We start from the raw sequence: 12865 nt of genomic DNA, 5'->3' as shown, positions 1-12865 counted from the left end.
CTTGTATAGTGCATGGCCTGTTTAAATAACATAAACCCAATTTTTCATTTGAAAGTCTCTTGAACAAAATGTATTAATTAACACAGAAGACACAGGACAGGATAATAGTTTAATTAACACATAAGACACGGGACAGGATAATAGTTTAATGGAAGTTTAACTTAACGATTAGAGTGCTATTCATGATTTTTTTTTTGATTAGAGTGCTATTCATGACTGATTTTTGCGGTTTGCCCTGGTCGCGTAGGTTCATGAAAGCTACCTAAAGCTAAATAGGACGTTAAAACATCGGTTAAAGAAATACATTTCCCAGAGGAGCCTCAATTACTTTATATATTGGCACTGACAGCAACATTTTATTTATTCAAGTTCTTTTTCACGCAACTAATTTATACGAACCCGCGCCGGCCAACGAGGTAATAAATATGGCATCTGATAAATTGTGAAATGCTGTTTCGTTTTTAACACGCTCCCCGCCTACACACATGGGGGAATTAGATCTGGGGACTTTTAACATTGTCAAACATGAAAATAAAAAGGTCCAACTCTGCAAAAACGGGAACTAGTTGCAAGAAATCCCCCTTTGACGTCACACTAAAACTCCCAGCATAGAAATCGAATGTAATGAAATGACGCAATTATTTTTTAAAATTTTAGCGCTATTAAATTGTTTTCTTTTGATTTAACTTCAAATATAAAAAATATTAGTTTTTAAATGACAAAACTTTTTTATTACACTTTTACACGCAACAAGCGAAAAATATGTACAAAAGGCGAAACCAAGGAGTTAGCCTGGATTTTTCACAAGTGTGTAGCCAAATTATTTGTTCCAAAGTCTAGATGGCTTCGTAACAGCACGACCATATAAACTCTGACAAGGTCGAAAGTTGTTTCCGATCAAGGTCAAATCTTCTTCGCCTTCCTCACCGTCGTAAAACAAAGATTGCCACTCAACTTTCTACAAAACAGGTTAACCAATCAGCATTCAGTAACTGGCAACCACATCTAAGGTACCAGAAGATATTACGCCCCAACGCTTATATTTTTAATTTATAAGCAACAGGTTTCTGGGGTTATCCAATTTTAAAATCTATACTCACAACGGCTAACAAAATTTGCAATATGTTTGTTATGTATACCGGTAAAAGTTTTGGTTGTAAGGAATAGCTTATAGGTCGCCCTTAAAGCCTACCAGTAGGCTACCTTAAAGCCTATGTACAATATAAATAAGCAAACATACATAAACACACAGCACGAAAAAGATGAGATATTTATATACTTTTTTACCTGCAGGTAGGAGATTTTAATAGGTTTTCTAAACACAGTCCAAACCACCACTTCGTTGCAATCGGGAGTCGTTAGTGATCCGCTGTCAATATTAAAGTCATAAGGTAGGCCTAAGCTGTTCGTATATTATCGAATTAGTTTAAACTTTACATATGTTTATCTAGATCAGGGGTGGGCAACCTTTGTCACTGTGGGGGCAAATACAATTGCGATAATCAGATCGCGGGCAGCACCTTTAAATAACACAAAATGGTTTTACTTCGTTGCATATTAAAAATGCCTTACTACAAGTAAAATTCGTATTTGATTCTCGCAGCATATTGCCAAGTCGTAGTAAAATAGCATCGGGCGCCCTAATCTGCTCAAAAATATATAATAATTGGACTCGTTTGTCAGTACATTTGGAGTCCAAGTGACTTCGCGGGCCTCATACCTTTAATCAAAGGCCGCATGTGGCCCGCGGGCCGCAGGTTGCCCACCCCTGATCCAGATGGTAGACAACGAGTTATTAGACAAAGAAAATGGTCGTCAAGATGCCAGAGTGATTAGCCCAAAACGTTTCCTATTCTACTCCACTGTCGATCACTTGTGTTTATCCGAACGAGAAACTTTAGCAGCATTGCAACAGTTCAGGGGTATCTGATCACCTAACTAAACTGAAAAGTCACAAAATACTTCCACATTGGATAGAAACGAAACATTCAGGACCAAAGCGAACAAATGTTGAAAAGGATATGAAAGCAAATAACCCCAATACCCTATAAATCAGTCTTTGGTACATTTCCTGGCCCAAGTAGGCGTACTTGTACTTTTTTTGGTTAATGTTACATTCAGCCGACCTGTATCGGTAATAATCTCTGAGTGAATTCGGAAGTAGGTCGTCAATTGGAAAGGTTTCAGTTATGTCAAAAGTTTCACCCTCAAAACGAACATTCCGTCCGTAGCTCAGAATCTTGTCAAAGCCAGTGTGGTTTACTGTGGAAGTTGCCTAAACAAAAATGGCTTTAGTAAAATATTTACCAGTAAGATCAGCCCTGAAGCTTATTTAGTTCTGTGTTTTTACCTAACGAGAGTCTAGTATTTCAAGGTCGAACCCTAGTTAAATTTATTTGCTTTGTCGCTGCATTAACTTTTTATTGTTGAACGGTTAAGCAAACAGCGAGGACACCGAACAAAGACATGGGTTATCGAGTTTTTGAATGATGTCAAAAAATGTACAAAAAATTTTTCGTTTGTTCTTTTGCAGCAAACTGATTAAATTTAAGTAATTTACAGACACTGTTTCGAGCTACCGGATCCCATCAGTGCAGCTGGTGACAATACACAGGTCGTATAAGCTTATATAGCTGTCTAACGGCACTCCAGTTTGTTTGGAGAAACAGTGTGAAAAGCCATGTGCACTGTCCGCGGTTTACATATCATTTATTGACTTGAATTGGTGTTTTTATACAGATTATAGTCAATTAATGAACACATCACCCTGGTTTGCACATGGAACTCGCCTCAATAAAAAATCCCAGTACAGCGAGTCCGTTCTTAGTGGTGAGGTAGTCGTCCCCTGCCTCGTCATTCAAATGAACGATATGCATTTCAGCAAAGTATCGTTTATCGTTCACGGTGTGCTCCGAACCCCCGGGACTTCCACGTGACGCCCAGTGAAAGTGGTACTGCACAGCCTGGGTGGTTAAAAAAGGCTTTGTCGACTTACTATTTAACATGATGGATACGTTAACTAATGTTTCAAACGTTTACAAATTATATGGTGAAAATAACGACCCAATATACTTAAAAGGCGACATGTATTATATTTCAAACATTTCGGCAAATGATCATGCCATTATCAGTGACACGAGGGACCACATCAGTTACACCCGTTTATACACACTTGAGTCACGTGAAAAAAATAAAAAGGTGCGAAACAAACGTCGCATTGCTCTAAAATGACGTTATACACAAAACAATGCAGCTCCTAAAGACACAGCCTTAACACTTGGTGTGTCAGATCTCACTATACTTTGCCGCTTTTAATTCGAGATGAAACTTTTCATGTTCAGTACTTACGTACCCGGTAAACACTTGGAAGAATTGTTGAATCGTTGATTTTGCAGCCGCCTTCAAGATTCACTTGCACTAAAAAAAATGTTTTAGTTAAACTGTTTGTTTTAATAAAAATGAATACGTTTTACTCTACGTCGCTGGCAATTTGCTTTTTATTAAAGCTGTTATTCAAGTCCGTGTCTTGTGTACCTATTTCACTTTATTTTTGCTAACTCTTCTAACGAGCAAATTTATCCTTGAAGAAATTATCAGTATTTTTTTCTGTTGTTTTTCTGTTACTTTGCTTTGTAACTTACGAGCGTGACCGCTGTTTAAAATCTCCATTGATCTCGGAATGGATTTGAACAAACCGTGGGTAAACCGACCGAGCGATCTATTAACTATCACTTTGGATCTCTCGATATTAATCGGCGATTGTTTCTCTCCAGTAGCGCAGTAACCTCCCCATGCAGCGACTGCAAAACAATACAGAATTGTAAGCGGGTTTGGCCATAACCCGGCCCGAACCTGAATTCTTCTTAAACGCTTAAATAAGGTGTAAAGGTGTTAAGATTGCGGCCCAAATCAAGTCTTTATTATTCAAACTCAAATTCTAAACTAAACCGAATCTGAACTGAAGGCACGATCTATTCACATCTGATTCAATTTGGAAAACAAAGACAAAACATTTGGAAACAAAACAATTATAAGCATCATTTAGTAATTTTAGTCCATTGTTTTTTGACGTGACGACAAAAAATAAGAATAAAACGCTTACTATCTGAGTAGCTCCATTCACTTGATGAAACACCTGGTAAAAATAGGTATAGCGTTGGATATGACTTACAGCAAATGAGAAAAACATAACAAATAAATTATGTGTAGCTTCATCTTATTGCCGTTTAAAATCTATGTTTGCCCCTTCTTAATAAACATACATTTCTAAAAGCACCTACTGATAAAGAACTTTCAATACCTGTTGCAAACAACAAACAACAAACAAAAAGGCACAATGAAGTCTTCATGCTTGTAAGTTTGTAACTATACAAGTCCTAACTTTGAACAGATTTGGTTGTACTATTGGCAATGCATATAAGTTTATGTGATCGGCTTAACTTCACACTTTAAACTGCTGGAAGGAAACAAACCTTGAACAGGATAAATTGATTTGTCGAACCAAGGTGAAATCATTAGGCTATTGTTTTTAATTTACCTTTGTTACTTTGTTGGACTTTAATACAGTTATAGCTTATTTAAAATTAAATTATAAGGTCTTTTTTTGCTTTAAATTAGCTTTAGATTTTATCAATACGTGTGTTATACATTAATAACTATATTTCCTTTATTATTATTATTGTAGCCAATAATTCCCCCTTTTTAAAACTTACATATGTGCATTGTTTCAATCGTTATTAATGTAACATGCAAAAACGCGCACTTGATTTTCTTCGTTTCTTTCCAAACTTAACTGAATGCGTTGTGTTTGTTTTTCAGGCTACAAAAGCAATTTCATCCCGCACTAAAATGTATTGGAAACAAGGAATTGGAGCAAAAAAGTTCTTTAAATGCAATTTGCTGGGAATCTTGGAAACATTAAGTCAATGTGCAGCCAACTTTATCTTTGGATATTTACCTTGAAGTGTAGACTAAATGCTGCCATGGCATTTTATAAGGTATTACACGTTTTGTTGCTTTGTACTGCTTGTTAAACTGACATTTTGTGTTATTGCTAGCCTTGGATAATGTTGGTCCTTTATATTATTGGTAAGTTAAGGTGAGTTTTAAGTGAAAAATACATCCTGCATTTTGAACTACAATTGCCGAAAAATAACCATGTCTTTGAACTGTGGAGTTTTGAGGGTTGGTAAAATGAAGGGACAGTCTTGTGAATTTCTGAGCTGCTGGCAACCAACACAGCAAGCATCTGTACAATCTACAGAGGCGTTTTTGGCCTCCGGAGGAACTTGCCTTTTTCTACTATAGTTTGCCATGTAGCCTATACTTCAGAAAAACAAAGCAGGGTGTATTACAATCGGTTGAGTAGAGAGTAGCTGCATAAGCTACTTGCAAACTGTGTTAAAGCATAAAAATATATGGTATAGGGTGAAAATGTACAATAAGCAAATTTAGTTGAAGTGGAGTCTCAATTTGTGCCAACTCCAAATGAAAAGATTTTTTCTTCCCAATTAAGCCACCAACATTTGTCTAGTATCAAATCATATTGACAAAAAACATTGTTCAAACAATACATGTATTTCACGAAGTGACGTCATACGAACTATTACGTCATAAAGACGATTGTTATTCAGTCTCATGGGACATTGCACACAATTATATCACTAGGAAATAAATGATGAAACATAAACACACATAATTTGGTGTGGATAAGTAGTTTTGAGTATCAATGAAACTTTAAAGCCAAGGTAAAATATACACGACATATAAATTGAATTCACACAAATTTGTTGAATGATTTTCTTTTGTCAGTCAAGGTGTGCAGTGACAATTTGTTTTTGATAAAAATCTACACTTGCTTTATAGTACTTGTATCCAATTCGGTAAAAGATAACTAATAACTTTTGGTAAACTTGTTCAACAGCATGACAATACTTTTTATGAGGCCATCAATTAAGTCTTTGATTTATATGTTGAATGCATTTGAGTTCAAAATTGTTCAGCCGACATGATTTTTAAAGCGGATTTCAGCTGTGTTAAAACAACAAGGTGGCGATAGGAATCATGGTTATCAGTAGAAACTTGATTTTGGATTGTTGATTGAAATCGGGTGATTTATTTCCAGGTTTTGTCACGATTCGGCCATTGAGGTTTTGCGTTGGTCGAAAGTTGTCTCCGATGAGATATTGTTGACCTGTTTCTGTGTTGTTGTAATACAATATTGACTGCCATTCTTGCTTCTGCAAAATAGTGTTTGCCATTTTTAACACTGTAAATTATGTTATACTGACTATGACTATTATGGCAACCTTTTCAGCAATATTTGATTAAAGAAGTTGGTTTTGAGTTAATTTTACCAAACAATTGAGAGTTTATTTTGTTCGTTGAAAGAAAACATAGCGACGTGCACTAAAACAATCACCAAGCCGGAAATAGATGCGCAATGTTAAAGCTCAAACAGTCAAGGGCACAATCGGCAAATGACTAATCGCGCTGCAGTTACACTATACATATCACACCTATCGCTAAATATGACCCTGGTTTCAGGTTTAATGTATAATTAAAGTGCTAGTACCTTACAAAGTTCTGTTGCGTCCAAAAAATTAACAAGTAAAAATTGCCTTAAAATTTGGGGATTAAATGTGCTTTACAAAAATTTTTGGTAAGGGTCACTGGCTTACCTGCGAATTCGAAATGGATATTGGAGTTTTGAAAACCGACCAAACAACCACTTCATTGCAAAGAGGCGTAGTAAGGGAACCGCTGAATTGAAAAACAAATTGGTGTCAATAATTAGCACCACTATGCAGTTTACGAAATGTGGTAAAAGAACAGTTGTATACAAAGCTATTTGTCAAAAAGTTTTTTTACACAGCAGACATAGTTTGTTTTGTTATGGTTTTTATTGCATCGGTTTACAACAGGGGTCGGCAACCTTTTAGACGACGCGTGCCACTTTACTTGTTATTTCCATGTGTTGATGACCTCGCGTCCCTCGCGTGAGTGTTTTGTGCATGTAAGGCTGAATTTTAAGACAATGACATGATAAAAACTATAACAAGCAGTGTAATAGGTTAAATTGTTACTTAAACACGCAAATCGGTTGGCGTGTCCTGAAAACCACCTCGCGTGCAAACCTTGGTATGCATGCTAGGGGTTGCCGACCCCTGCTTAACAACTTAATGAAACGAAAGAGACAGCGTATATAAGTCTACCTGTATCTGTAGAACATCGTCAAATCTTTGGGCAGAAAATCGCTGACAGGCAATGGTGTATTGACGATAGCAGATTCCCCGGTGTATTTTACTTTCTTGGCAAGATGAAGCAACTTATCGAATGCTGTGTTGTTGCTAATTGCATCAGCCTGAACAGTTTAAAGTTTCTCAATGCAAATTAATTCATAAATTTATAATTAGCTTGTTTTTTTAGCCATAAAAAGGTTACAACACTGATAGACTAATAGCTCAATTAGACCTAAAAAGCGACATGCTTTATTCCATAACGTGGCAGCAAACGCTTATAATCAGTGACGGTTTTAGCACTATTTTTCACTGATGGTGACAAACCGTTTTTGAAACGTTAATAGTTTTTTACGTGGCACTGATGCCAGTAAGTGTTTACATTATACCAGTGAGTATATTTTCCTTATTGGTTTCATTTACCTGTATGAAGAAACCAAGTACGGCAATTCCATTCTTTTCGTTGAGCTGATTATTTTTCGTGTTATTGTTATTGTGAACAATGTGCATTTCAGCAAAGTACTGTTTCCCGTTCAGGGTGTGCTCGGATCCGCCAGATCTGCTGCCTTGAAGCGCCCAGTGAAAATGAAACTGGGCTGGCTGCGAAAAAACAATTGATTTTCTTGGCTTTTTGATTTGGGCTTATAAACGGTAGGGCTATTAACATAAGAACTCACAGTAGCCAGGTTTGGTAAGTTTAAAAAAAATGCTGACTCAGCAATTATTGTCACCGTAAACAGCTATGCTCCGTTGCGTCACTTATCGGAAATTTATCCAACCTGCCTACTGTGAGTTCTTGCGTTATAGCTTTACCCTTTTAAACGGGAGTTGTCAGAGTTGTAAGTTGGGCTTGGCTTTTCGGGCCGGGTTAGGGCATAGGTTTAAATAAAACGGGCTTGATTTGAACTAGACTTGAGACTCAGCCAGTTTTATGTCGTAATTTTTAACTTTAAAAACTTAACTTTCGGGCCTAATTCACGCTTTGTACTGTACCAAGTTTTTGGTTTAGGCGGTTTCAAGCTTGTAATTTCGGATTTTGGCCGTTTTAGATCCATGTTCGTGTAATGTCAAAACGATAATGACTTTCCGTGTCAACATTTTTGGGCACTTTGTCCTAGTGATTTGAATGAGAGTAGTAGGCTAAGTCAGGCCGGACTTTTCGGGTTTACAATTCTCCAAAAAAACGGGGTTGATTCGGGCCTGACTTTACACTGTTTGTCAGTATTTTTTTGAAAAAAAGGTAACTAGCTAAGTAGTTATTTGCTGGAGCTGACCTAATGTTTGTCCAATCATTATAATTTCAAAGCGTGGCAAATGAACTATTAAATTGAATTGAATGTTTATGCTAAAACGCAAAGTTTAGTATTTTTCTTGAACTTACCCAGTAAACACCTGGCAACAGTTTTCGGTCATTGATCATGTATCCGCCTCCAACATTCACTTGTACTGTTGAAAACATAAGACTTCACTGTATGTGGGGTACAAAGCGGCAAAAAAACGTTTAAATACCGATTTGCAAACGTTTTTAGATGCAGAAAAAATATATTTTCTTGTATAGAGAATAAAAACCGCAATTAGTATGTAACGAAGTTTCCAAATTGAAATATATTCCTTAATACAGGGTTGCGATAAAAAAAATCTGACAGCTAACTACAAATGGTCAATAACTTCGATTAGCTCCTTTTTTATCCTGAATATTCAATAAATTATATGCAACTATGTCTAGTTTATCCCTAAACATAGGCTAATTAACGTCCCGAGAACCACACAAATAGTCTTCTTACCAACGGCTGAGAACCACTGTATTGGTGCAATCGGTCCCAGTAGTTGTCTTTGATAACTGAAATGTTGACTTAACTTACGTGAATGGCCGTTGTTAATGACCGTATTCGATATCGGGTTGGGAATAAAGTGATTTTTCGTGAACGTTCCCAAGGTTGCGTTGGTTTGTGCTTCCGAATCAACGATGGCGATGGGAGATTGGATCTTTCCATTGCATTTCGTGTTTGCAAGGAGATTCCAGGCGCTCACTGCACACGGAATAAACGTACATGATTAGATTAATCTAAAGAAATATATCACTTTGAAGTTGACAGGTTAAATGACAATCAAAACTTAGTATTTATATAAGCTGTTTTTCCAGGCACAATATCAACTTTATTAAGCTCTTCTGGCAATTGTATTTTTATACCGACGTTTCGACGTCCTATACAGCTCGCCTTTATCAGGGTAAATAACACTGAATGCGCGATTAGTACAGTGCACGATAAACAAAGGAAAAGAAATAAATTAACAATTTCCAGAAAATCTCTATAAAGTTGACGTATTACTTTTTTTTAATAATTTTTTTTTTCAGATAAAACTAGAATCACACGTGCAGAAATAATTTACTTACAAAATCAGGTTTCTAACCTAAGTACAAGCCCGAAACCTGGCCCGAGTACAATGGCATAACGTATGAGACCATTTTGGCCTAGAAAAAATAAAGCATAGAACTGTGCTGCGTGCAAACTAACAGGAATCGGCTATTGCAGCGGAGAACTTTGCAAATCGAGGGTTGCACTTGCTTCGCAAATCTAGGGTACAGCAGACAGTTCCCTGTGCGTGTTGAAATTTTGTAACTTTTGTTAAACATGATTGATTGTGGCTACGAACAACCATTACGATGTTGTAACAAATCCGTGTTATCCGCATGTTTAGCACAGAGATTGACATGCTGAATCGAGTTTGTAAAATGAACGAATTTTCAATGCGAGCTGGTCCAGTTCGAAGATCCGGAAATTCAGAACCACATTTTTTTTACTAAATCCCAAATAGTTAATTATTTTGCGACACAATTAGGACTAGTATTGTCCAAGTTGTTTGAACTTTTAAAAAACGACCAAAAAAGCAAGGCTTTAAGCATCGACACCTATTCAAGCATTTAAAAGGTTACACTATTTCACTTAAAACAAGTTTTACTTACAATTTGTGTACGTCCAAGAACCGCTCGCTATTGCTCCTGTAAATTAAAAACAAAGATCGTGATAGCCTAAATCAGCCGGTTCGCACCGGTTCTATAGAACCGTCTCACGGAATTTTATGAGATCAGCGAACCGGTTAGCATTACTGGTTACTGTCAATAGACTTTTGTAACAGAACCGACTGACAAAAAATGGAATCCCACCACTGCCTAAATATGCCACGATTATTTAAATACTTAAGTACATTTTAAGTATTTCACTTTTAAATACACATTTTAAAATAAAAGTATAATTTTTAACACGGGACTTTTTGGGCGCTATTTATAAGTTTCACCACAATGCAAGTTAATGTTATACTCCTTACACATTCATTGTTATATACTTAAAACATGGAAATAATTACCTGCAACTAGTCCAAGGAGAAGAATTGACGTTGAAAATAAATGCATCATTTTTACTCTTGTCCTTCTAACCAAATAAACCATTAACCACTAGAACCTCGACCTAAAGTTTGATCCCTGCAAACAGGACATAAGGTGAAAGTTGTGTGATGTAATAACTACATCCGTCATGTTACTTAAACGTCGATTAATGAGACCACGTGGATACTTCCGTTCTAGTAACTTGAAAACCGGACAAGGATTTCAAAACCCTGATATAAAGGTGATTCAAGTCAAACTCTTAAATGTTAAATATTTCTTTATATTCTCATCTAACTTTATGAAATTATTGATCGCGTTCGACTTGACTCAGTATGACGCTTTATTATAGTTTACTATGGATGTAGTCAGCACATTTGTTTTACCTTGTTCAACTATAAATGGGTATAGCTGTTAAATGAATATTTTCGCATAGCCTATCCACTTGCAACGACATGTAAGGCAACAACGCACTAAGTTTGGACTTTTGTTCCTGGTCTAATCTTAGGGGTAAGCTTTTAACTGCCCGCAACTTAACATCTTAACCTTAACGATGGTACCGCTTTGTATTTCCTGCCCGATATTTGACTTATAACGATTGTTAAATTAAAGACGCACCAAGAATAACCTCTTTGTGTTCCTTGCCTGGTCTTATACGTAAGCTTTTAACTGTCCGCAACTTGACATTTTGAACTCAGCGGTGCTACCGCTTTGCATTTTCTGTTCATTGAATGACTTTTAACGAAGTTAAAAACGCACCAGAATTGAACCCTTTATGTTTCTGTACCCAGTCTTGAGCGCAAGGTTTTCGCTTATAGTTGCACCACATGATTACAGACAACCTGATATTGCAGACATTGTTTTTCCTGTTTTGTATTAATCCTAAACGGTTTTTCAAAGTAAGGAAAACTTTCCTTAACAATTCTACTGCCTTGCATTTCCTACTTGGTCTTGATTTCTTTTCAGTTTTTAGTCTGTTACGCGACTGTTGTCTCCATCTGTCGTACTGAGTCTCTGGTGACTCGTGATTTACAATATCCTACACACAGTTTATCGTCTTGATCCGAACGTGTTTTTTTTGTGAGTGACGGAAATTGGTTCTCTGTCAACCAAAGAGGACTTTTAACGTACTGCCGCTTTGTCGACCATGCTTTTGAACTTTAACTTACATTATATAAACTTGTATATTAATTGCTGCAGACCAACGATCACGGCACACTTATTTATAAACGACAGTATACAAGGCCTTGAGAAGGCGTTATAAAAACTCAACATTGATTTTTGTTAGTTTTTCAACAACCCTACCTGTGTGCAAACACACAATTGAAATAACATCACCACACAAGGCCACGTAATATTTAACAGCAGTGCTTGGCAGCTTATATCTTGCTGTTGATTGCACAAATTAATCTTCTGACTAACGACCATAAGCATCAATCAATTAAGCGCCTTAACGTCAACTGATTGATCTACGACCCTACGTTCGGTTGTCTAATAAACCTCTATCGACTGTTTCTTAATCTGTTTTCAGTTTTAGACGAGTTTATCCGGTGTGGGATTCAATATTTTTGTCAGTCGGTTCTATCACAAAAGTCATGTTTTTTAAGCCGGTTCTGTTACAAAAATTCTATTGACAGTAACCAGTAATGCTAACCGGTTCGCCATAAAATTTCGTGAGACGGTTCTATAGAACCGGTGCGAACCGGCTGAATCTCACCACCGGTTTTATCACATCACAACCACTCGTAGACTAAACAAAACTGTTTAACCTGGCTAAAGGAGTTCAAAAATATTCTTGCCTAATGTAAGAAGGCAGTAGCCACATACAAACATTTCACAGAAGCATTTCAGCCGACGGACGCCGTTTTAAAGCTTATCGGCAAATCACCAAATATATATGTTGCTAATTATATATTAGTTCGAGTTCCTTAACAAAAGGCACGTGGGCAGCTTTTCAATTAATGCGGTTTAAAGCGTACCAGACGAATAAGCGATTTTTAAAGTGAAAGTCAACGGTCGCTTTTTAATTATTGAACAACTGTTTCATTGTTCGATTACCGCACGCCCGTCGACAAAGCCCCAAAATGCCACTAATATACACCGTCCATTAATGAGTCATATATTAATCATTTTTCCCGTTTGCAACCACCGCAGGTCGATAATGGGTCTCTTTCTTCTTTCCCCTTAATCCAGTTCTTTTTGTTGTTCAGTCGAGCATGCACAGAAATCCAGAAAAGATTTATTG

General features: G+C 36.7%; 2 protein-coding genes across 2 annotated transcripts; both read right to left on the bottom strand.

Annotated features, from left to right (window-relative positions):
- Nucleotides 1-778: 778 nt before the first annotated feature.
- Nucleotides 779-4515, bottom strand: LOC145205609 (carbonic anhydrase 12-like). Its single transcript, XM_080078341.1, has 7 exons — nucleotides 4473-4515; nucleotides 3642-3800; nucleotides 3353-3417; nucleotides 2790-2963; nucleotides 2127-2275; nucleotides 1288-1369; nucleotides 779-958 (listed from the first exon to the last, which is right to left on the bottom strand). Exons 1-7 carry the CDS (start codon nucleotides 4513-4515, stop codon nucleotides 821-823), a joined length of 810 nt encoding a protein of 269 aa, XP_079934467.1. The 3' UTR covers nucleotides 779-820.
- Nucleotides 4516-5508: 993 nt separating this feature from the next.
- LOC145205399 (carbonic anhydrase 2-like) lies at nucleotides 5509-10741 on the bottom strand. Its single transcript, XM_080078116.1, has 8 exons — nucleotides 10605-10741; nucleotides 10204-10239; nucleotides 9101-9268; nucleotides 8620-8684; nucleotides 7662-7838; nucleotides 7215-7363; nucleotides 6681-6762; nucleotides 5509-6239 (listed from the first exon to the last, which is right to left on the bottom strand). Exons 1-8 carry the CDS (start codon nucleotides 10684-10686, stop codon nucleotides 6036-6038), a joined length of 963 nt encoding a protein of 320 aa, XP_079934242.1. The 5' UTR covers nucleotides 10687-10741; the 3' UTR covers nucleotides 5509-6035.
- Nucleotides 10742-12865: the final 2124 nt, after the last annotated feature.

This window comes from Phallusia mammillata, chromosome 8 (genome assembly GCF_965637545.1).
Source record: "Phallusia mammillata chromosome 8, kaPhaMamm4.hap1.1, whole genome shotgun sequence".
NCBI classification, from domain to species: Eukaryota; Metazoa; Chordata; class Ascidiacea; order Phlebobranchia; family Ascidiidae; genus Phallusia; species Phallusia mammillata.
This window is presented reverse-complemented; position numbering and strand designations above follow the sequence as displayed.

Coding starts and splice junctions, on each gene's coding strand:
- LOC145205609 (XM_080078341.1), bottom strand. CDS start 4,515: ATGATTTCACCTTGGTTCGACAAATCAATTTATCCTGTTCAAG. Junction 3,801..4,472: donor ATCAATTTATCCTGTTCAAG/GTTTGTTTCCTT, acceptor ATTGTTTTGCAG/TCGCTGCATGGGGAGGTTAC. Junction 1,370..2,126: donor AGAGATTATTACCGATACAG/GTCGGCTGAATG, acceptor TAATATTGACAG/CGGATCACTAACGACTCCCG.
- LOC145205399 (XM_080078116.1), bottom strand. CDS start 10,686: ATGGTTTATTTGGTTAGAAGGACAAGAGTAAAAATGATGCATTTATTT. Junction 10,240..10,604: donor TCTCCTTGGACTAGTTGCAG/GTAATTATTTCC, acceptor TTTAATTTACAG/GAGCAATAGCGAGCGGTTCT. Junction 8,685..9,100: donor CATTAACAACGGCCATTCAC/GTAAGTTAAGTC, acceptor TGTTTTCAACAG/TACAAGTGAATGTTGGAGGC.